At 42.4% G+C, this 25,369-nt stretch overlaps 1 protein-coding gene across 2 annotated transcripts; it reads left to right on the top strand.

Moving 5' to 3' along the window:
* Window positions 1–2,746: 2,746 nt before the first annotated feature.
* On the top strand, window positions 2,747–22,610 carry LOC105023164 (voltage-dependent L-type calcium channel subunit beta-4). Of its 2 annotated transcripts, XM_034289831.1 has the most exons (14): window positions 2,747–3,021; window positions 4,528–4,611; window positions 9,589–9,771; window positions 10,106–10,228; window positions 10,615–10,742; window positions 11,327–11,403; window positions 12,351–12,370; window positions 13,093–13,173; window positions 14,164–14,222; window positions 14,393–14,502; window positions 16,964–17,115; window positions 18,583–18,678; window positions 18,871–19,056; window positions 19,154–22,610. In XM_034289831.1, the coding sequence occupies exons 1-14, from the start codon at window positions 2,956–2,958 to the stop codon at window positions 19,430–19,432; spliced, it is 1,644 nt and encodes a 547-aa protein (XP_034145722.1). In that variant the 5' UTR covers window positions 2,747–2,955; the 3' UTR covers window positions 19,433–22,610. The 2 variants fall into 2 exon arrangements, with proteins under 2 accessions (XP_034145722.1, XP_034145723.1); XM_034289832.1 differs by lacking the exons at window positions 2,747–3,021; window positions 4,528–4,611 and adding an exon at window positions 6,632–7,221.
* The last annotated feature ends 2,759 nt before the right edge of the window (window positions 22,611–25,369 follow it).

Raw genomic sequence — 25,369 nt, 5'->3', positions numbered from 1 at the left:
TAAAACGTACGTCTTCTGAGGGAAATTATGATTTTGTTTACCTGGCATTTTATAAAACGCTACACATTCATGGGGTTAAGTAATGGACTGAAGGGAAATGTGGTATTAGAACAGGGGACACTGAAAAACATGTAATATTACATCAGATCTTTGAAGTGAGTGAAAAAGAACAGTTAAAGTAAACATAAAATGGTCTCTGAAGCCCTCAACCACTCAGGTGAGCTCAAAGCCAGCAACCTGGAAGAAATGGGTCCACTATTCACTATAAATCTCTCATGTTAGAGAGAGATGTTTATGGTGAAGATGGAAATCTGAAGTAGTGCAGTATGACTATGTGCGTGACCAACATAATTTTTTCCCCCTAAAAAATAATATTTATTTTCCAAAAATAAGTGGGTGTAGAAAAGAAGGTTGGCAATAAATAGTACACTGTTGCCATGGTCATTTTTACTCTTCTTTTGGAATAGGTGTGCCTTTTCGGAGAGTAAAGATCCCACCCAGGCTACCCAGCTTCTTGCTCCAGTCAAATGCTACGCTCACTGTCAGGGGAATATCTTTTGTCACTTGGTTTGATTAGGAGCAAATTCTGCTTAGGAAAAAGAAATCTACAATATGTCAGGGAAATAAAATAAAGCCAATAATTGACTATTAACAGGGAGAGCAGGGTCAAATACAAATTCTCAGAATTTATTTGAATAATAGTTACAAAACAAAAATGGCGACTCGATGGTATAGACATATAACATGGCTTTTATTGCTAAATACTTTTTATAGTCTGAATCTCTGTGCGGAGTGCGGACATGGCACCCTATGGCCAAGACCATAACAAACCCTTCTCTTCAGTCAGTTAAAGGCCAGATCAAGTTCAGCCTGAGTGCCCCTCTGACAAATACATGACTGTGTGAATATAAATAATACACACTCAATCACCACGCCACTGAATAAGACATGGGGGGGATCTGTCATACCTACTCACCCTGAAACACTCCTTTAAAGGCCCACTCTTTTGGATTCTCCAGCCTGCCTTTCGTCTTACCAAAAATTACAGACAGTAGTTATCTTCACACCTCTGAGAAACGACTTAATTTTATTCTTATTCTGACTCCGGGAGAAAGGAACCTGTCAAATGGGCTACAGTGATAGAGTACCCAATCAAATCCAGATGGAAAGTAGTGTTAGTGCTTCTAGTCTAGCACTTCATAGCTAGTTTTGCTTTGTCAAGAATCCATGCAAGACATTTGAAATTGTGGCCCCAGCTCTCACCTGACACTTCTTCGTTGTTGTCATTCGACACAAACAATAAAAACAGAGAGAGGTACCATCATTTTGGCACTTTTTTATTTTTATATTAGACTACAAAAAAATCTGATAGAGTAAGAGAGACTTTTGCTGACTCTTTATGATGACCTAAGTGATCCCAATGATTTAAAAGTCGCCTGTGGCAGACTCAGCATTAGGCTGGCAGTTCAAGCAGCCAGTCATTTTAGGATGTAATACATTGGCCTATTTTGGGAGTTGTAAAACTGACGAAATTCACTTTATCTTGCCATTTCTCTATAAACTAAAGATAAAACCTTCTACCTAAGGTCTTACTGTTTATAGCAAATAGTGATTTAGTTCATCCCTGGTCTCTTGAGTCATATTAGGTTCCTATACACCAAAACCATATATCGGATACTATACTGCCCTCTACTGAGTCCTGTTCCAATTGACATAGTGGTTAGTCAACGAATCCCTTCTGCAGTATCACAACATGGACGTGCAATTAGCCTTTGTAATACTGCCCTCCGGTGGCTGAAGAGTGCAGATACAGGACACGTTTTGAGTTTCTTGTACCGTAGTCCTTAATGTCCTTAAGCCCCTTATCAAATATTCCAATGAAAACATCCACAGTTAACTGCCAAATTACTAAATAAGAACATTTCTGCCAAGGCTAAAACCAAACAATTTACCTAGGCTATGCCATATTGCATTACAATGGGTCAACATAGGTGGAGAGATAAAACTTATAGAAAACCTTGCAACATTAAACAAAACAATCCAACGTTTGATACTGATGATGAATAAGGTTCATGTTCTAACTGCCCGTATCTAACAAAATCCCCAAATATTCGTCTCTAGGCCTTATGGTTCCCTTGCTTCATTAGTTTTTCGAACAACAACTGTCTTGACCGGGTCTCCATGCTAGGTATATAATGAGTTGCAGCCACATAATTCGCTGTTTGGAATTTTTAAGGCTAGTGAGCAAAGCTTGATTTGTGCCGGAACGGCGTTCCGGTACTTCCAGGTAATTTTAGGTAAACAGCGTTCCGTTTCCTTTTTGAGGCAAGCCTTAACACATGCATTTTCATGCACATAGTCACTTACTTTATCCCAAGTCAAGTGCTGGCGGTGAGTCGTGTGAAAGGTACTGTATTTTATTGTACTTCACAGTTCACCCAACCCTTTAGTAATTTTTTTTGGAATTTAGTAATTAGTAAAACTTTTTAAATGATTTTTTAATCTAACCACAACTTTCAGGCTTAAACAGTCAGTCATTTCGTTGGTTTCATAGTAGGCCTATTTATAGATCATTTCAGCTAGTTGTAAAAATCGACCCAATTATTATTTTTAAAAAATCACTAGAATAAACCAGTTGGCGCACAAAGGGATTAAATCCCCAAAGACGCTGCAAGCCATATTTTGTCGAGTGAAAATTAAAAAAAATACATCTTTACTTCTGTGTGTGGAGCAGCTCGAGTGAGTTGCGGTCTAGCGAAGAGGCGTTTTCAGTGCGCGCGCGCCGTGAGCACCTGTCAGAAGGTGAAGAGCAGAGGAACGGTATTGTTCTAGTGACTAGATTGAGGCTACTTTAGTGGCTTGAAGCTGGAGCAGGTAAACCACACTCCACCACACTTCCACTGGGCTGGGCCAGAGAGGCAGCAACCACCCATTTGGACCGATGTTCTGGCCGAAATGCAGTCTCGACACATCTACATTCGGAATAAGATCGGCGAAGGCATCCAAGCGACCAGCTTTCAGGTAGGTCACTCTAAATTGAGAGGATGCAACTGATCTTATTTTTTCTTTCAAACTAACTTTTTTCTACTACATTCCGAGTCTCATCCTGTTTTAAAATATTTATAGTCTCGAAATATTTGTCTAAGCAACGGAATGTTTTTTTTTAAAAAGTAGGCCTATCAAACATATCCTTTCGTTATTTTTATTTATTATGATAACTAGCCTAGAGAATATGCTGTGTGAGTCAACAACTGGTTGTTATATGTTGAATAGAAGCGTGCCCTGTTTTGGAGGTGTTTTCTAGTATTGTTCTAGTATTTCCGTTTTAGATTGTGTGTTTTCACCAAATTTCATATGGCCACACTATAGCAAGAAGACAAAGGGACACCCAGTGAAATGACCCAGTTAAGATGACCCTATTTGATAAATTCATGGGGGAAAGTAGGTTCTGATATTTTAATACTAAGTGACTTTGTCATTAACTCTGGAGACTTGGCCATAAGTAGAGCAAATCACAGCTAGATAATTAACCTAACCCTTAGAGGTTCAACAAGCTATATTTGGCCATTTTAGACACTTGCTAATGAAAGTGTAAATGAGGAATAGCCTTCACAGTATGGTTAAAATGCAATTGAATTAACCCAAAATCACCTCAACAATATGGAAATATGTAAAACCTAGGATGTTTTGAGTTACCCAAATTTTACAGGGGTCATAGATAATTCCTTTAAATGAAGTGAAATTATCAAATTATTTTAGTCATCAATTGAACACAAGGTCCAATTGACATTCGAAACTGGCTTTTGACGCAACCCCTCCGAATGGCACAGGCGTGCCGGGCTGCCACATTGGGTGCCAAAGGAGCACCTCATCTTTACTGTCTTGCTCAAAGACAAAACATAACATTTTTAAACTTGGGATAACGTAAGGTCCACCTCTCCTATGTTCTGGCTGGTCAGAGATAGTGTGGCCTGAACGTAACACATCACTAGTGGAGGGTCCATGTCACTGTGCTGGTTTGACAGTTGACATTGAAACCCCCCTCACGGACGTGCACACACACACACAATCAAAAGAACAATGCACCCCTGCACAAACACATTTTTCTGAAAAGACTGTTGGTACAAACTCTAATCTTAATTGGAACTTTGACCTAAAAAAAATGCCTTTCCCCAAAAAGTTATTTCCATGATTTTTGGTCCGGACCAGGATAAAAAAAATGCACAGACACACTCACACAGCCTGCTAGAATTACAGGGAACACCACCACAATGACCAAAGCATTGTTAGGTTCTTCTGGCCTTAAATACTGTATTTATTATGTTCATTTTTTCTTTTTTTTGGAATGTAATATAAGATGTAACATAACAATACATTTCATGAGCAATTTTTGAGTTCCAATGTGCACCAATATTTTTTTGTTCACAGTTTTCATTGCATTTAGAATGTACATTTACAGTAGTGATTGTACTGACAGGCTTGAGAATGAGTGGAGGGACTTGGTTGTGCTGATCTAATCCCTCACAGGTAAACCGAGGCACTTATTCCAGACGGAGCCGACTGAAAAGGTCTGATGGCAGCACCACCTCCACTAGCTTTATCCTCAGACAGGTAAGTGCCACCAACTGGCCTATGCCATTTCAGCAAAAGAAAAATCCACTTTGTGCTTTTCAATGAGCGTGAAAAACTGCTTGGATAAACAAAAATCATCAAATTAGGGGATTAACAAAAAGTAATCAATGTAGGGGATTAGCAAAAAGTAATCAGTGTAGGAGATTAGCAAAAAGTCATCAATGTAGGGGATTAGCAAAAAGTCATCGATGTAGGGGATTAGCAAAAAGTCATCAATGTAGGGGATTAGCAAAAAGTCATCAATGTAGGGGATTAGCAAAAAGTCAGCAATGTAGGGGATTAGCAAAAAGTCATCAATGTAGGGGATTAGCAAAAAGTCATCAAGGGGGCAGTTCCTTTTTTTCCTCACCCAACTTCTACCAAAAATCTGATACCATTGTGACATTTTTATTTTATTTCACACTTTGCTTGACAACTCAACCAAATGTAAAGCAAAATATGATGTTGAACTGACATCTTTAAACCAGTAAGCAAGGCTTGGGCTTCAATCCAGAAAAGCCTTTCCCTCATCACCTCTTCTAGCTTCATCCTCAGATAGGACGCCTGGGCTTCAATCCAGAAAAGCTTTTCCCTCATCAACTCCACAAGTTTCATCCTCAGACAGGATCCCTGGGCATCAATCCAGAAAAGATGTTTCCTCTCCTTCTTTGCTCCCTCTCCAGAGATCTGCAATAGCCGAATAGGTGAAAGCAATATGCAGCACAAACTTGGAGTTATTGCTTGCTTACAATGAGCCATGTTTTTTTCTAATTTCTGTGATGGGGACAGAATAAGGTCTGGTGGCAGTGGACCACATACCAGGATGAAACGCAAACTGTCAGGCTCGAAATTCCACAATGACGGAGAGACAGATCCAATCCAATCCATGCACACAAACACAATCAAAGGACCATGCATCTTGAGCTGACAAAGCAGCTGCGTGGTGTAATAATGATCGTATCTTTTATACAGTTCCCAGTCGGTTCTGTTTGCATTTAACCATGAATTTAGCTCGTAAGCATTCTACAGCAGACTGTCAGGGCCGGTTTTGCTGACACAGATTAAGCCAAATTCTGGACTAAATTACCCTAATCCTGGACTAAATAACCCTAATCCTGGACTAAATAACCCTAATCCTGGACTAAATAACCCTAATCCTGGACTAAATAGCGAAGCTCAATGAGCTTGGACTTTTAGCCCAGGACTATGATTCATCTTTGTCCCCTGTTCCGGCCCTGAAGGTCTAATCACGATGATGGGGCAGCTGGAGAACGGTCACTGGAGAACCAGTCAGCCCTCCAGTCACCCATTAGCTCCTGACCTGAGGAAGTAAGTCATGTTCACTGGCCAGCCCCTTCTCCTAAAGGCCGGGAGAGGGGACCGGATGTGCATGTTCCTCCTGCCAGACCCACTCTAACGCAGCCGATTCGGACAACGGAGGTCCTGATGTGCTTGGTAGTAGATCACAAGCATACACTTTACCTACATTGGAACGACCAGGGTTAGCCATCTCTGGGAATCTTTTTTTTTTGTTCACTGTTATTATGCGACACTTTAGATATGTTTACCCATTTTGAAAATGTACAAAATCTCTTTCTCCAGGCCAGTGTGATTTTTTGTGTGTTATTTTTATAATTGTTTTGTTCCATGAGAAGGTCCAGTAGATTTTATAGCCTTGCTCTATGTTAGAAACAGCCAATTGATTAAGCATAAAACATATGATGATCAGAATGACAGCGTTAGTCTTCTGTTATAACCTTGGACAGCTTGTGGTGGTGCACAGTTTGACTGAATACATGAGGTTGTGGATGTATACATGATAAACCTTTTATTTTAATGGAAGAGATGATGGATAGTGGAGGATAGAGAGAAGAAGAGAGAAAGTGGAGGAGAGCGATAACGAGAGAATATGGGAAAGAGATGGAGAGCGATAATATGAGGAGAGAGAGAGAGAGAGAGAGAGGAGGGGGTAGAGAGAGAATGATGCTGCTACCAACACAGTCATCCCCCTCTTCCTCTACTCCCCCCAGTCAAGGAAAGAGTGCGTGTGCATCAGAGCTGAGTGGAGGGCTAGCCAGCCAATCGGCTTGCTTCACACTGGCTCTGTCATCGGGTGCTGATATTGAGGAAGGATTCTAAAAGCTGCTCCGTTTTGGTGTGTTTGGAAGGGCTGATGAAATGCCAGGATTGGGTTGCCTCTAGGGAGAGCCTCTCTGCCTTATAATGTGAGCCGGTAGCATCCAGGCTCGGGGCTCGCTCACCGCCATCGACCCAGCAGGCCTAGGGGGAGACCAAGCACTGGCCTGCTCCGCTACCCCTTCTTTTCTCTTCCTCCGTCGGAAGGGGGGGATTTTTTTTTGCTACCGTGAAGAGAGAGAGAGAGAGAGAGAGAGAGAGAGAGAGAGGGGATCGTCATCCCCCCATCAATCCCTTGTTCTGTGGTGGCTCCCTCCTCCCCCTCTTGCTCCCCCTCCTCCACCACAGTCACCTCCTCCGCTCTCTCTCGCTTTTTTCCCCCTCTTCCTTTTATTCTTCTAGAGGTGCTTTTGGAAATAGCAGACCTCCATGTATGACAATTTGTACCTGCATGGATTTGAAGACTCGGAGGCGGTAAGTGGTCGGAGGCGGTATAGCTCGGGATCGTGCGCGTGTGTGTGTGTGCATATGTATGTCCGTGTGTTTGAGCGGGTGTGTTTGTGTGTTTTGTCGATGGAGGTGGCTCAGCTGGGCTACACACAGACACACACAGACACACACAGGGCCTGCTGTAGGTGAGCTGACAGTCTCACGCCACAGATGGAATGATCACTCGCGGGCTCCGCTGGAACTACTGGGGGTCGGGTGGCGGGGGGGGGGGGGGGAGCCGGCGCCAGAGGTGTGTGTGTGTGTGTGTTTGTGCATGCACATTTGTGTGAGCGCAATGATGTGGCGATGATGTGTGCGCGCGTGCGGCAGAGTGTATCTGTAAGCACAAGCTCTATACATCTGAATAGCTGCAGCCAATAGACGGCTGTTGGTTGCCGTAAAATGTGAGCTGTAGCCAGTACACACAGGAAGGGGAGTCTGGGAAGGCTATGCCTCAGAGGGCCGCGTTCTGTTGCCGTGTGTAAGGTTTCCATCGCATAGCGTGTCCTCACCTCACAGTTTCCACAACGCACGTTATAGCCCGGCTTCATCTAATGCCTTTGTTTAAAGGCGTGACGCTCCTGTTATCGCCAAGTGTTGTATTTCTGCCGCTGAGGCTGACAGACAGACAGACAGAGAGACAGGCAGGCAGGCAGACAGAGAGGAGCGTGCATCGTGATGTCATATACTGGAATCCGACGGAGATGAGTCACATGTCGGAGGTGCTCTGCTGGACGCTAGACCTTCGTGCAATATGGCCACGAAAAGATGCTCCGTCCCAAAATGCATCTGCCCATGTAGCCAGTGATCCGTGTTTAAAATACAGGCTGATGAGCAGCCAGCTTGAATAATTAATGAAGATGTACTATTCATATAATTTTGAGGAATACAGAATTCTTTGGAAAAGGTGCAAGAATAAAAGGCTTAGTGAAGCACTAAAACAGAACAGCTGGGTCATAACGTTTGTGTGTGTGTGTTCACAATGAGGATTTTTCCAATGGGAAACCTACAATGCACAGTAAATCAACTGATTGGTTATGTGTGCTTAAAAAATCACAAATCATTATGTCACTGTGGAGGACTAGTTAGAAAGAAGGCGATTCACTAAATAACTAGCAGCTTTGACACAAACACTATTGTTTCTGTTTGGCATTTATTTTAACAACAGACTCGACACCATCTTGTAAAAACATTCAAAATGGTATACTTGTGATCTTAAACCAGCAGTTTGATTCCTGAATGCTGATTGGCTGAAAGCCGTGGTATATGAGACTGTATGCCACATTTATGACATCACAACACTTTTTACTGCTTTAATTGGGTCTGTGTTCAATTTATAAGAGTTTGTGGCCGCGATGCGGTGTGCCTTGGAACAGCTCTTAGCCGTGGTACATTCCACCCCCCCTTGTGCCTTATTGCATATTTAAACCACAGGTATGACAAAAATGCATTTATTTATTGCTCTGGGAACTGGTTTATAATCACAATAAGGCATCTCAGAGGTTTGTGTTATATTGCTAATATACCATGGCTAATTACTTTATCCAGGCACTCTGCATTGTATTGTGCCTAAGAACAACTCTTATCGGTGGTGTATTAACCATATACAACACCCCTTTGTGCTTTATTGCTTATTTCATAATTAGGCTCCTACTACTTTTATCATAGGTTTATGTAATGTAGGGATTTGGGTCAAAATCGGCTTCTAAAAAGCTTTGACTCAGATTATGTTGTTTTTGAAACCCATTAGATGCAGAAACAAAATGTACAGAGCAATCACTTATTTTTCAAAATAAGCAAACCTCCACATTTTTATTTCCCAAACCTGGCATTTTGTGATTGGCCCCACACAATTCATTTAAGCCCGGTGCTGAAGTAAGCCCAAGAGATAGCTTGTCTGTTGTAAAAAGTGCTGCGCTATGACTAATGTGTGGGGATTTAAGCAGACTGCAAGACTTTCTCTGTTCCTAATGCGATATTGACACAAACACATACACACACACACAGTTTTTTTTCCTTGACTTGAGCTAATGTTGTTCCCCAATTACATTATCATTAGCAGATTTACTCTCTCCGTCTGAGGCCAAGGCTCAACACTTCCACTCACGCTCCAGAAATGGCTCAGCAAATCCTCCTGGTCAGTGAGGCTGCCTGCAGGCCACTGTTTTCACGTCACGAGCACGCGTTACCGCTAGTAACCAAACACTCCGTCTAAGTGTCATCGCAAAACAGGGATTTGACAATCACCTCCTCCGCTCGGTGACAGCCTGGCACCGGTGATGGTCACTCTGGCTGTGAGATAATAGTAACAGCTGCTTTTCTCCCTGTCCATGTGTGCTGTGCACGCTGCAGGGCTCAGCTGATTCCTACACAAGCAGACCATCGGACTCGGATGTCTCTCTGGAGGAGGAGCGCGAGGTGCCAGGCCAGGTCCAGGGCCAGAGCCCGAGCCAAGGGGGCCAGGGGACCCAGGCCCCACCCCAGAGCCGGGAGCAGAAGGAACAGCAGGCCGCAGTGCAGCTGGAGAGAGCCAAGGTGAGACCCAGAGACTGTCTTCAGCAGGGATGGAAGGTTTTCCAATGGACGGATATAAATATATATATAACACTTAGGTAGAGGGCACTTAGGTTTATATATATATAAAAGGACCTACCTGTGATAGAAACATTTGCCACTTTATGCACCAGATGTGAGCACTCTACCTAAGTGATATAAGGCGTTTGCTTAAAGGGTTTATGAGGGCTTTATTAGGTCTCATAAGTCTTAGTTCATTAGTGTGTTAGATTATGGAATACTGTGTGACTTACTATTTTCTTACTCTCTCTCTTTCTCTCTCTGGCTCTCTTTCTCTGGCTCTCTCTCTACACAGGCTAAAGCTGTGGCCTTTGCTGTGAAGACCAACGTAAGCTACTGTGGGGCGTTGGACGAGGACGTTCCTGTGCCGGCAACTGCCATCTCGTTTGACGCTAAGGACTTCCTTCACATAAAAGAGGTAACGTGTTCATCAGGCAAGGTGAAACTATGGCATATAATCGGCCAGGCTGATGTCGAATACATTTGTTCAGCTCCAAAAATAAGGAAGACAAGCAAGGCGAAGGTACACAATAGAGTTATAGAGGTTTGTCAGGTACCTCTACTCAGACACTTTTCAGACTGCACGATTGTACCAGAAAAACACGATTCAGGCTGTTTGAAAGCATTTCATTTTTCTGACTGTTAACACAGTTCCCGACAACAGAAATGCGTTTTAGTTTTACCCGCCCGTGTCCTTTAGCCCTCACTAGAAATAAACCTCTTATTTCCTTGTGTTCAAGTCATTTCCTGTATGTACTCACACACCAAAACTAATTTTTCCCACACACTTCCAAAAACATTTAGAAGTTCAACAACGACTGGTGGATTGGCCGGCTGGTCAAGGAGGGCTGTGAAATCGGCTTTATCCCCAGCCCCCTGAAGCTGGAAAACATCCGAATCCAGCAGGAACAGAAGAGAGGCAGAGTTCAAGGGTAAGACAGCCTCTCAACAAAGCCTCAGTCTGGGACTTCTAGGGTTCCGACCAGTACTTAACAAGGGGGCAGTATTGTAATTTCGGTTCAACTGAATTGGTTGTTTAGTCAAATGAGTGCCACAAATTTGGTTGCAAATACATTTATTTCATGCATTTTCAAGACGGTCTTAGTAGGAAGTGTTACTTATTTATATTTTAAACATGTTACATTTCTCTCTGTCCGTATCCAGAATAGAACAATCTGAATATTTCTAAGGTACCTGGCCTTAATTACTAGTGCTTTGGTCCTCCTTGTGACCTAGTTGCTCTGTCTGTCTAATCTCTATTGAAGCTCCTGTCACCATCGGTTTGTCCTATATGTGTCCTATGTGTTGGATCCGTGCTCGGCCCTAGACCTGCTGAGTTTTAACGTTAATTCAACGTAATGAGACAACTAGACTTGGGATGAGTTTAGAGGCTCACTCCGAATCCTTAATTCGACCTAAAAGGCCTGGATTCTGCATTTGTAACCCGGACGCCGTTTGCCACATTAATTCTGTGATTCTGTTCTGTTCTTTTGTATCCCCCTCTTGTCTTTTTCAGTAAGTCTGGAGGGAACTCATCCTCAAGTGTAGAGGATGAGGTGTCCGCTTCGATCAGACCCCTCATCTCCTCTGCAGGTGAGACCCTCTTAGAGGGGAGGGGGGATGTCATCTGCCCCTACTGGCCCATCAGTTTAGAGAGAAAAAAAATCTTGTCAAGGCAATGTGAGATGTAGAGCAGGGAGTGCCTGGTGCATTGGCCTTCCCGTGTCTCTCCATAGAACCTAAGATAATTGATTCCCAGCAGGCATAACTGGTTACGACAAAGTCGCTGTGACGTGTTTTTGTGACGTCAGGCTGTATACTGGTTATGAGAGGAAGTCTTCTGGATGTCTTTTTAGCAACCAGAGAAAGGTGTCTTTATGTATGCTCTCTTTCCCTGCCACGTCGAGGATGTTAAAAAAACACATTGACATTGTTGTAATCTAGTATTCTGACATTGCCTAAACCAGGAAACCAGTTTACAACCAGAATATGATAGTAATGTAACGTTTCCAACTAGAATATAACGACAGTATAGCCTTGGTTGTAATGTAGTTTCACCCGTCTCAACAACCAGGAAACCAGGTTACAACCAGAATATGGCACCATTACTGTCCCATAACCACTTTTGCCTGCTGGGTGGTCAGTCCATAGAGTGTATACAGTATATACTGTATAGTGTATATATTCTCCCATCCTCCTCCTCCTCCAGTTGAGGACTGCAGGCGCACTGAGACTTGGCTTACCACAGGGTGAAACCAGCGACAAGACTTTGACCCCCTCTGAACTTCAGTCATGTGACTTTGTGAATATGCCGCATAGGATATTAGGATTGTGTGTATTTCTAAGGATGACTATATGTTTTTTTTGCGTGTGTCAGTTTAATCTTTGGCTGGAAAACGATTCACTGTGAAGTGCATTACGATCAACACAATACCAGCGTCAAGTTACGGCATCCTGAGGTTTCTGTTCTGAAACACTCTGTCGACATGTGACCTAATGCAAGACATTGACAGTTCCATTTTGTTTGTTCCAATTTACAGGAAAGCAGAAACAGAAAGTGGTAAGTTTGGGTGATGGTAACTCTGAATTTTCTCCATCGACTGGATCATTAGGGGCTGTCTACATAACACTATTGCAGTATCCATCCTACATCCCATCCCACATCCCATTTCACTGTGGCAATAACACAGATTGACCCGGCCAGATTGAGCTAGCTGCAATCCATTACAATCCTCTCAAGGTTGACTTGGGGTTGTAGTCTTTATCACAATATTATTAATTTGGAATATTCTGAAGTATGGCTGTAGATTGTAGTCAGATTGCGCTGTAAGAGTAATTCAGTACATCCTGTGCATGCTATAAAGAGGTCAATGAAACAAAGTGAGTGGGAGAACAATGGCATTGTTGTTGGCGCCCATTCAGGAAGGATGTACTAACTACACTGACCTGACTCACTTGTTCAAATCTAATTGGCTAAAATGGGGAAAAAAATGGAAAATGGAAATAATTGTCTGTGATAATTCAAGACTCGTTAACAAGAGCTCAAACGTACGCGTATGTTCACGGCTTTCGATTTGGCGAATCAGTATTTTTGTTGAATTCCATTGAGCTTTTTGCTGCGTCTGTGCTGTGTTGTATATCCATCCTCTTTATGAATCTGAGAAAAGGCAATGCGATTCCTTGATTTCTTGCGTCCCTTCGAGGTCGCATGGCACCGAGGAGACACATTGACAATCTCCCAGTGATGCTCGCCGCTCACCTGAACCTCTCATTCATCTACAGACGGAACATGTCCCCCCGTACGACGTGGTACCGTCCATGAGGCCCGTGGTGCTAGTGGGACCCTCCCTCAAGGGCTACGAGGTAATTGTCAGCAGCAGCCATCTTGGAGTCATGTGATCGTCCTCTGACTCCGTGGCCCCTCCTCCTGGGGGGGGCGTCCTAGAGCTACGATTGGTGGAATGACAGAAACAGATGGCAAATGATTACTGTTGCAGGGGTCACGATCACCTCTCGTTGAGGGTAGCTCTGCTCACGACCGGGTTGCGTTCCTGTTGTTCTCGTTCATTCACCTTTACGCAGGCTATTTTTACCAACGTTGCTTTGACACAGAATAGGCCGATTAGAGCCCTTTCAGAGTCTATTTAGGTTGTGAGGGAAGGGCCGTGATTTAGTTGTCCGAGACATGTCAGACCACCTTAGTCACCTGCACTGTTTTAGCCCGTCCAGCACGGGTCCGTCGCAGAGATATTCCTCCTCCCATTTCCTCTCTTTTTCCCCTTCTCCCCTCTCACTCTCGTTCTCCCGCTTCCTCTTTCACTCCTCGCACGGAGGGAACACAATCACTCGCCTCGTCCCCCAGTGTGCTCTGTTGCCGCGGTAACAACCTTCTGGGTGCAAACGCGTCAGCATCAGAAGTAGAGCAAGGTTTGAAATTAGAGAGGAGAGTCCCTGGAAGCAGCATCGCTGTCTCGTCTAGACCAGGCTGCTGTAAAACCAGCCCCTGACTGATATTTGTGTATGCCAGTGTCCTTCTTGGTCATTTTCTGGAGATCAAATTCAAAATGAAACATTGACTTTGATGATTTTTCATCTTATTTCAGTAACCGAATGTTAATTGTCTGAAATTATGGAATGGAACTTTAAACGCTAAACGTTTGCACTTGTTCAGTACATTTATAGTTTGGATGTTGGAAGATGTCATTTTTACTGATGAAATCATTTTTAGTATTGTAACCCAGTATGAACACTAGCTATCTAAACGAGCAGAAGGACGAGGGGTTGGCCCTGACGGTGATCGTCATCTCTCCCCATTCACTGTGACTTTTTCGGCTTCCTTCTTTCTCTGCACAGGTGACAGACATGATGCAGAAAGCTCTCTTTGATTTCCTCAAGCACAGATTCGATGGCAGGTGAGATTTAAAGCGTGCTCTTTTACACTAGAAAAACACTGAATTAAGAAGGCTTATGAAAGGTGTTCAGACATTCAAACAGTGTAGCACTTCAATAAACCAGTCTGTCTGCAAAATATGACATTTATCTGCTCAATGCCTGAATTGGTGCCTCTGTTTCACCATTTCAGGATATCGATCACGCGCGTCACAGCAGACATATCATTAGCCAAGAGGTCTGTTCTGAACAACCCCAGCAAGCGGGCCATCATCGAGAGATCCAACACCAGATCCAGTTTAGGTAGAAACCTGTTGGTCTAGATCCAGTTTAGGAGTGGGGGGCATAGTATTTTGCTTCCATGTTCATTGCAGATCTGGGTTAAAATGTAAAATATATATATACAGGTCCTGGTCATATAATTAGAATATCATCAAAAAGTTGATTCATGTCAGTAATTCCATTCAAAAAGTGAAACTTGTATATTATATTCATTCATTACACACAGATTGATATATTTCATATGTTTATTTCTTTTAATTGTGATGATTATAACTGACAACTAATGAAAATCCCAAATTCAGTATCTCCGAAAATTTGAATATTACTTAAGACCAATACAAAAAAATTATATTGACATGTTGGCCAACTGAAAAGTGTGAACATGAAAAGCATGAGCATGTACAGCACTCAATACTTAGTTGGGGCTCCTTTTGCCTGAATTACTGCAGCAATGCGGCGTGGCATGGAGTTGATCAGTCTGTGGCACTGCTCAGGTATTATGAGAGCCCAGGTTGCTCTGTTAGTGGCCTTCAGCTCTTCTGCTTCGTTGGGTCTGGCATATCGCATTTTCCTCTTAACAATACCCCATAGATTTTCTATAGGGTTAAGGTCAGGCGAGTTTGCTGGCCAATTAAGAACAGGGATACCATGGTCCTTAAACCAGGTACTGGTAGCTTTGGCACTGTGTGCAGGTGCCAAGTCCTGTTGGAAAATGAAATCTGCATCTCCATAAAGTTGGTCAGCAGCAGGAAGCATGAAGTGCTCTAAAACTTCCTGGTAGATGGCTGCGTTGACCTTGGACCTCAGAAAACACAGTGGAACCAACACCAGCAGATGACATGGCACCCCAAACCATCACTGACTGTGGAAACTTTACACTGGACTTCAAGCAACGTGGATTCTATGCCTCTCCTCTCTTCCACCAGACTCTGGGACCTTGATTTCCAAAGGAAATGCTAAATTTACTTTCATCAGATAACATAACTTTGGACCACTCAGCAGCAGTCCAGACCTTTTTGTCTTTAGCCCAGGCAAGACGCTTCTGACGCTGTGTCTTGTTCAAGAGTGCCTTGACACAAGGAATGCGACAGCTGAAACCTATGTCTTGCATATGTCTGTGCGTGGTGGTTCTTGAAGCACTGACTCTAGCTGCAGTCCACTCTTTGTGAATCTCCCCCACTTTTTTGAATGGGTTTTGTTTCACAATCCTCTCCAGGGTGCGGTTATCCCTATTGCTTGTACACTATTTTCTACCACATCTTTTCCTTCCCTTCGCCTCTCTATTAATGTGCTTGGACACAGAGCTCTGTGAACAGCCAGCCTTTTAGCAATGACCTTTGTGTCTTGCCCTCCTTGTGCAAGGTGTCAATGGTCGTCTTTTTGAACTGTCAAGTCAGCAGTCTTCCCCATGATTGTGTTGCCTACAGAACTAGACTGAGAGACCATTTAAAGGCCTTTGCAGGTGTTTTGAGTTAATTAGCTGATTAGAGTGTGGCACCAGGTGTCTTAAATATTGAACCTTTTCACAATATTCTAATTTTCTGAGATACTGAATTTGGGGTTTTCATTAGTTGTCAGTTATAATCATCAAAATTAAAAGAAAGAAACACTCGAAATATATCAGTCTGTGTGGAATGATTGTATACATTATACAAGTTTCACATTTTGAATGGAATTACTGAAATAAATTAACTTTTTGATGATATTCTAATTATATGACCAGCACCTGTATGTATATATATTGTTTCAGCATGACTGAGCTTTCATGGCTGGAACCAAAGGAGGAGTCCCAAAAGTGGAAATTACACCCATCTGGCAATCCTGTGAGGCTTGATCAAACTGTACAGCATTCATACAAAACCAAATGGACTTAGAATTTAAATTTGGTTTTCTGGTTACATTTCGACTGTTAAACCTGTTCATAACTGAGGCGCATGTCATTTAGGGTACAGATCGTGGCTATATGTTCTCTTCCAGTTGATGTTTGGAGCTACACACAGTCATTGCGAAACTGAACCAAGAGAAATTTCACACAAATGGCTGTAGTAACCCTGGATTATGCACGACACCTATTAAAAAAACAAGCATTATGCAGTATATTGGAAATATTATATGATAGTTTCAATGTATAAAACAAATGTGTTTTAAGAGAGGCACAGGCCCGAGGCACATGGAAAAACATTCATAAGCGCTGGTCGTTTCATCATTAAAGCGGCCTGGATCGGGGGAGGGTCCGTAGGAAAAACCTGTCTTAAACCTTTTTCTGTCCGGTCTTGTTGGGGTGGCGTCCATTAGGCTGAAAACATTACGGTTCGATAGGCTTCATTTCAGTGTGTGCTCATCATACAGCTTGATCAACTGAAAGGAAACCTTACTTTCTACAGATCCATCACTGAGTTGTTTGATTTAGCCTTAGAATGTATTGGGAACGCGGTGAATGAATGTGTGTGAAGTCCCGTGTTGTTTGTCTCCACCTCCCCAGCTGAGGTGCAGAGTGAGATAGAGAGGATCTTTGAGCTGGCCAGGTCCCTACAGCTTGTGATCCTGGATGCTGACACCATCAATCACCCAGCCCAGCTACTCAAGACCTCCTTGGCTCCCATCATCGTTCATGTCAAGGTCTCCTCTCCAAAGGTAGGGACCGGCTGGGGGAGTCGTAATGAGGTCAGGTGAATTGAAACGCGCCCTTTTACTGCATATAGGAGATGCTTCATAATCTAAACTGTAACTCAGAACTGCCAACGTTTTTCAATTATACAGCTATAACCTACTGAGCCACTGGGAGCCCAGTTTTAATTCATTTCGATATGCTACAGCATTTAGGGCTCTATTTTAACAATCCAAACTAAATGGGAAGTCTTCGAGGGTTCAAGAGTGTGTCCGAAATATTTCAGTCATTTTCACAACCAAGAGCGATGGGCCCAGGTGCCGGGTTTGGATGAATGATTAAGCTGTGGATGGATTGAAGACTGCCTCCTCATTGACCAGTCAGAACGTACTCAGTGGCAAAATAGAAGTGGCTTCTATGTTCTACAGTATATTCACAATGTTTATGTAATACCTTGTAATCAACTTTAATTCCAATGTTAAAGTTGATTACAAGGTATTCTGTAGATTATAACATTTTGAAATAACCTATAGAAAGAAAAGAACAAAATGAAATATTTTAACTTGAATCTGTTTTCTGTTAACATTGTTTTAAAATGTTGCTTGGCTTCAATATAACTAAATGTTAAAACTGATATCGGGCATACTAGGCTTATTACGTTAGGCAGGGACATGCCAGACCTCGTCCACAAACCGTATTACATAAAATATTATTTAAATACACTTACAAACACCATAGGTCAAACACCATAGGTCAAACACCAGAGTTCACATGGTTGTAACGAGGACGCAGGACATGAATGCAGGACATGGATGCAGGGAGAACATTGCTATAAATAACTAAAAGCTGACAAAAAATTTAAGTGCAAACAGAATAAGTGGCAGCTAATTCCAAATACAATGACCAACAACACACATAAAGAAGGAACTTAAATAGGGGCAGCTAGCAGAAACACAGGTGGGGACGGTAATGAAAAAGAACAGATGTCCTTGCTCCAGGTCAGGGATGGAGGCTGTTGGGTCTCACTGGCCCGGCAGGCCTGCGGGCCAGGATCAGTACTGTCCCCCATTAGGCTGATACAGGCTGTCGAACTTGATTCTATAAGAACTAGCATTTCTGCTAAAACCAACTTTTAGACACAACACTTACAAGTGGTATATTGCTAATATATCACAAAACCCATAGAAGCTATGTTGCGCTTATAAACCAGTTACCAACGCAGTTCAAGCAGTAAATAGTGATGTGATGTCATCCCTATGGTATACAGTCTGGTACAGCAAGACTATCAGCATTCAGGATTCAAACCACACGATTTATAAATAGCGTTATACAATGTACAGTATATTACTTGCAGTCTTCTAAAAGTAGTATATGTTGTTTTTAAATTCCCTTTCTGTGGTTAGCAGTGTTAGCTTCACAAATGAAAAATATCAGAGATTTACCTTTTTGAAGAGAGCACTTTGTATCGCCATTCAATTTCCCCCCATGTGCAGGTTCTGCAAAGGCTGGTGAAGTCCAGAGGGAAGTCCCAGAGCAAGCATCTGAACGTACAGCTGGTGGCAGCTGACAAACTGGCCCAGTGTCCTCCAGTAAGTGGCCGTCTAACAACGTAGGGCCCAGCGTACTCCGTTTAATCCGCGCCACCCAGCAAATCTCTTTAATCTACACCACCCAGAAAATCTCTTCAATCTAAAGCACCCAACACATCTCCTTCATCTATACCACCCAGCATACTGTCTTTTTATGAACTGAAATCTAACTCTGCTGCCCCCCCCTTACAGGAGATGTTTGACATAATTCTGGATGAGAACCAGTTGGAGGACGCATGTGAACACCTGGCTGAGTACCTGGAAGCCTACTGGAAAGCCACCCACACCTCCATGGCCACGCCCCTCAACCCCCTGCTGGGTCGCAACCTGGGCCCCACCGCCCTCACCCCGTACCCCACCACCATATCTGGACTACAGGTTCGTTTTAATGTCCAAAATCGGCCTATGTCAGATCAGTTGTAGCTTACTTACAATATGTCTAACAAAAAACGCCATGGTTTGTTTGTGTGTGTATGAGGTGAACCAGCAGACCCAAAGAATGAGACAACACAGCAACCACACGGGAGACCACTCCACGCCCAACGAGCGTCGCAACTTGATGACCGCAGATGAGAACTACCACAACGAGCGGGCGCACAAAGGACGCAACCGCATGTCGTCGGGCTCACAGCACAGCCGAGACCAAGACCCGTACCACCAGGATTACCAGGACCCCTACCAGGACTCCTACAAGCCCCACCGCAACCGCTCCTCCCCGGGCAGCTACAGCCATGACTCCCGGCACAGGCTTTGAGCCCCAAAGACGTCCCAGCTTCATAACCCCAGTGGGCCTCAAGTCAACCCTCCGGGGCCACAGAGCCAAAATGGTTTCCGCCCAAAATATTATATCAAATATTGTGTTGTTTTTTTTCGATATGTTGTTCTTCAGATGTTAATTCTGGAGTAGTCTCGACCCCCTAAAAGAAATCACCTCGTATTCCGATTCAGTCTCTCCATGGTGCCTGAGCAGGCACTCCTGTCATTCAACACTTGATCTCAGCATGTGAAAGAAGGACATAACGCTAAAACGTATTGCAACATGAATGATGGTTGGGATCTTTTTAGTTCACATGTACCCCATACAGAGAGCAGGGTCGAAGGTAATAACAGCTGTGTGAGATATTGAGATTTGGTACTTTGCTAAGCTAAACCAAGCTAAGCTTTATCTTGCATTGTTAGATGCTAGTGACGTGTGCAGTTCTAGGCTCGAAAAGGACAAGCATTTGCCAGAGCATGCAGTGGTATTTTGACCAGAAGTCCCCAAAACATTCTATTGTTTGCATGCAGACTGAGAGACTGCCAACAGAATCGTCAGCAACTAGGCACTCATAGCACCTATCTGTTGTCATTAGGGGGTGTATAATTAGCAACGGTCTGTAATGAGCGGAAGTGGTCTGTTTTCCCAGCTCTAATGATTCTCTGAAAAGATGCAAATGGAGTATTTGGTTTGGTTCGTTAATCGGTGGATTGACACGTCAGATACAGTGTGCCTGTCTAGCTGGGCCTTTCTTCCTGTAGCTTAGTTAGAGTAATATGATTTGGAGTGTATGGGAGCGCTGAAGCTGGCCACACCCAGCGCTACCATGGTTTTCTCTCAGCAACAGTCGATACTTTTGTGTATCAATATTTCTCGCTTCTGCTACTTAAAAGATATTATAACAAGGAGCAGACGTGTCAACCAATCAGTGTTTGCCTCATCTCTAAGCCTCATGATTGGTTGACTATTCATGCTGCCTCCTGTGTTTTCAGAAATGCTTGTCTAACCTTGGATTATGTCTTCCCAGGGTCCTTTGCATCATGTTCATTGACTCTCTGTGTAGCTGGCATGTTATTCCTGACTGACAAAAGCATGCTTCCTTTGGTAGTGATACCCCAGTGTAAAATAGAGGAGTAGGTTTCAGAAGGAAGGGCACACATTGGTGCAAAATAGATGCAGTCCAATTACTTGAACTTTATGGTGGGTAATTGAATACCTGAACAACAAAATGGGTTTCAATTAATTCGGTCAGTTTCTAGCAACAATTTTTCTTCAGCAATTCATAAATGGGTTTGGAAAAAATATTTTCCCAGACTTGGTTCTTTTAATACTATTACAGTTTCAGTGTGTGACATGTTTTTACATTGGGTTAAGTTCTATCTACCAACCCCAGAAACCAATGTCGGTCAAGTACCAAACCATCTTATTTAACAGACAGTTTCACTGTCTGGCTCATTACAGAGTACAGTATTTTAACCATGCAGTCTGGCCTGGGATACTGCAGACCCATGTGGCTGTAGCCAAAGTGATCTAGTGACTAGAGTTGCATTGGCTCCCTGCGCCAGAACACAGGCTTTAGATTAGTGGTCCAACGCACTCTTTTGGTGAGCAGGAGGCACTGGCTGTTTTGTACAACATTGAAACCAATATTAAATTGTGACAAACTGATTAATCTTCAAATAGCATTGAGAAGTTATTAATGAGGCAGGGCAGTGCATTTCCCTCCAATAGAGTTGACACACTGTAGTAACTTTTGTTGCACTCGCGGAAGGTGGTGCCTTAATATTCTAAAACGTGAAAGAACCTCTAAAACGATGCAGGATCTATTTTATGATAGAGCGCCAAATGTAAGCCTGGTTGGGTCGCAGGTTTTGATTTCCTCGCTTGTATCTGTCTGTTTTTTCTTATATGCTAGTTTGTTCATTGACTGAAAACGAGATGGCGAACAAAGAAAAAAAGAATCCCAGTAGGAATATGCTGTCGTGTATGAGCTTGCTACTCTGTAATATTGTGATTCAGGCCAAATGAAATGTTGGTTGATTTAGTGGGGAGTCACTCACAGTCCAGATTAAAAACCAGAACCAAGATTCAGCTCTGTTGCTTGAGACAATCAGAGGGATTTTCTAGACCAACATTCACCTCTCTCCCACCAGTGTCCTACACCAGTTAGTGAATGGGTGGTACAACATTGGGGCACTGGTACTAGCTGTAGCATGTCAGAAACTCCTTTTCTATTCTATTAGGACCTGTGCAGTTGAATTCATATCATGAACTGAATTCCAATAGATTTTTTTAATTGACTGGAACTGAAAGGAAATTGAACACAGCTCTTTTCCTTGTGAATGCCTTGGAAAGAAAACATTACAAAGAATCAAAGATATTGTTCTTTGAACGGTGTAGATATAATTTCAAAAGGTCGCTGTTAGTGATCTAAAAAATAAGCGCCTGTCCTGTGTTCTTTTGTCTTCTTATAGAAAATGATGAGGCTCCATTTTTGCCTCTAAATTAAGTTACAATTCACATGATTTGATTCAGTAATATTGGTTTAAATATCAGCCAGAGCATTAAAACAGTTAAAGGGTTTTTCTTTGGTAAAAATGTTTTAAAAAATGAAAAAAAACAAGAACAAAATGACAAACATTTATCATAATATAAGAAAAAGTAATAGATAAATCTTTGCTGGTGATTATTTTTATAATAAATACACAATTGTACATAATGTCTTTGAGAAATGCTATTTGCTGTATACTTGTGCTCTCATTAAAAAGGTCGACCCTCAACGGGACGACTTGAAACCCAACAAAAGTTTCAGTATACAAGAAGTTTCCGTATACAGAGTTTGAGTCATGTGCAATACAAAAAGGCATGCTGTTTTAAATGAGGAAATTTCATGTACTATGCAACCGCAACCGTGTACATTGTTTCATGCTGTGGCTACTTCTCCAACTGCCCTTTTCCAAGCAGCTTCATCAGAACTCTAAGGACATTTTGTGTTGATATTTTTTGTGGAAGAAAAACTAAACGGCTAATGCGGTATTGCATGCATAATGTACCATTTGAATTTATAAAAAACGAATTAAAATAAAATAATGTGAAATGGGATATGATTGTGTCAAAGGCAAAGCTGAAGTAACTTTAAAAGTTTTCTTTTACAAATAAAAGAGTCGTTCTACAACTGTCTCAGGCTACTTTATTTATACATGTGTAGGCAAACATTTTTTTGTGTGTGATTTATGAAACAACAGAAATCATATAGAGGTTTCCCTTGAACAGCTTAAGCCTAGTCCAGGACCCAAATGTAATTCCCATAAACTAGATTTTTAGTTCAGGATTAGGCTTGATCTGTGACTGGGAAGCTATAGGATAGAGTTTCTGTGGCCAACAAGGCCCATGTAGTTAATAATCACAATTGTGTGCAGTACATAAATGAACCACACAACGGCGCTGTCTACTTAGAGAGGATCTCTAGTACGACTGGAGTATGAGCTGTCCTTATAGCCTGTTGGAACCATTCAGATAAAATTAATGCACTAACTATTCTTATTTGCGTCATGTCGCATCACTAATTGAAATATTATTGAAGTGAAATAGTGAACGTTGTGATCAGAGTGGTTCCACCAGGCTAGCCCTGGCATAAGTTAGCCAACAGTAAATCAGGCCCTTACAACTGGTCCTAGAGGGCCGTAACATTAAAATATTTTTTTCTTCTTTACTTGGTAGTCACCTGAACTAACTTGGTGTTTCGGGTCTGAATCAATCCCTAAATGAAAGGATAGGATAAAAAAAAAAGCCCCATATAAATCCATGTCTTTACAGATGTAAGGGTTAGATCCAGAGCTGATTCAATTCAAACTCACATATTACATGACAGGTCAAAATAAATCAGATATTAATCCGATTTATTTTGAACAGAGATTTCAGTAATAACATATGTCACGAGGTCCAGAAATATGTTGTGCTTGTGGTTTCGTCAAATGAAGAGGTGGTTGTTTCTTTGGCGCAGAAAAATGCATCATAATTATAAGGACCTTCACTTTCTTACCGGAGACCAGTTTACCCACATATTTGTATTTTACTCTACACTGGATGCGTCCATTCATTGCCCACTGAGTGTCAACCTACATGTTTTTGCAAGTGTTTGTGAAACCTGGTACAGTTATCTATAAAAGTCACTCACATTACGCAGAGCTCCTTTGTTGCTTGAGGCAGGTTGATTACGTAACTGGAGATTGAGGACAGAGTTGTCTCAAGGAGATAGCACTGTCACGATGGTTTAGCCGTGTAACTTTAGGTGTACATCCCGAGTTATTCCTGTAGGGTACACGTACCCTTCAGCATTGCATCTTATTGTTTTAAGAGCAGGTAACATGACGTACGAACTTGACGACTTATAGAAAAACTCGAAAGCATTCGTAAGCACTTTCAAAACTATCGGCTGAAGTGTCCTAGAAGCTCTGGAAAATCACGCTAAGTGGGACAACAATGTGTGTGGATGGGCTTGGACTGGAAGAAGATCTAAGATTATCTTTCCATGATGACGTTGGTGCTGCCAGGTGAAGACGAGATCAGTAGTTATCGTGCCACTACTATGTTCTGGATAAGTGGATCAGGGTCATCGAGAGGATTACTGCTAAATCCTACTTTAGGGAGAGACTGGACTAACATTAGTCTAGTTGATAATATCAAAGGAGTAGCTCCCTCGTGTTGGTGCGTTTGTATTGGAAATATAAACTACATAGAAGCGCGAGCCAGGCACGTGTGGCTGACAAAGGCTACAACAAATCTGAAAGCGTTCAAACGCCATCTACGCTAAAATAATACTCTCGCCAAATGCAATTCGGGGGCGGAGTCAATAGTTTACCCCATTTGTCCCTAGCTCATGCAATGGGAGTAAACTCTGAACTATACTCCTTACTCTTCAGGGTTTGTTGTCTGGTGATTGTCAAATGGGTGGAGCTATTACCTGTCTGGTTGGCTCTGACCTGGGCATACTTTTGAAATCGAGGAATCCTCTGATTTTTATGGTGTCCTGTTGCGTATTACCTGGCCTGACGAATCCTAGCTGTCCCTGCCTGAAGTCCCCCTGTTTTGTTGCAGATCTAGTTTCTGGCTGATGATTCCTTTTGTCACTTTCCACATGTGACAACAGCATGTGGATTTTTACTAAATGCTCTGGACACAGCCAACCTGCCTATGTTAACATGGAAAAACAGTAAAGGTGATTTACTCTTATCTTCTCCCGGCACAGCTAGAAGAGGACTTGCCACCCCTCAGAGTCTGCCTACCCACTTTGTATCAATTTCTCATTGTTGCATGCTCTTTGTCTGGGGTTATATACAACCCCGTTTCCAAAACAGTTGGGACGCTGCCTAAAATGCAAAGAAAACCAGAATACATTGATGTGCAAATGATCTATCCCTCTATATTTGATTGAAAATAGTACAACGATAGAACAAAGATCTCAGATTCAAAATGTTGAATCTGAGAAATGTTGTTTTTGGAAAAATACATGCAATACATAAATTATTTTGGAGACAGCGTTGTATAAGCAACCGGCTGATGTTAACAGGGCTTTATAAAATAGATTTGGTAGACCGACAGAATAGCCTCAGCTGCACTGCTCAAGTTCACTGCAAACACGGTTTGCATTTTAGGAATATTGTTTCACTGTCTGCTGAAATCAGGAGTGTGTGAATGATTTTGTTACAAGTGGAATTCAGTCAATATAATAATATTCCTGAGACCTATAGTAATACTGCCCCGAAAGTTAGATCAGTTGGTCATATTGAAAAAGTCATTGTACATGGAAGCAGAAAGTATAGTTTATTGTATCCAGTAAAATATAATCAAAGCAGTGGAAGGCACACATTGTATTTGGAGGGGTTGTCACATCGATAAGTGCCAGTAAACCTCAACATTGTGGACAAGACACCC

This window comes from Esox lucius, chromosome 22 (assembly GCF_011004845.1).
Source record: "Esox lucius isolate fEsoLuc1 chromosome 22, fEsoLuc1.pri, whole genome shotgun sequence".
Classification (NCBI taxonomy): Eukaryota; Metazoa; Chordata; class Actinopteri; order Esociformes; family Esocidae; genus Esox; species Esox lucius.
This window is presented reverse-complemented; position numbering and strand designations above follow the sequence as displayed.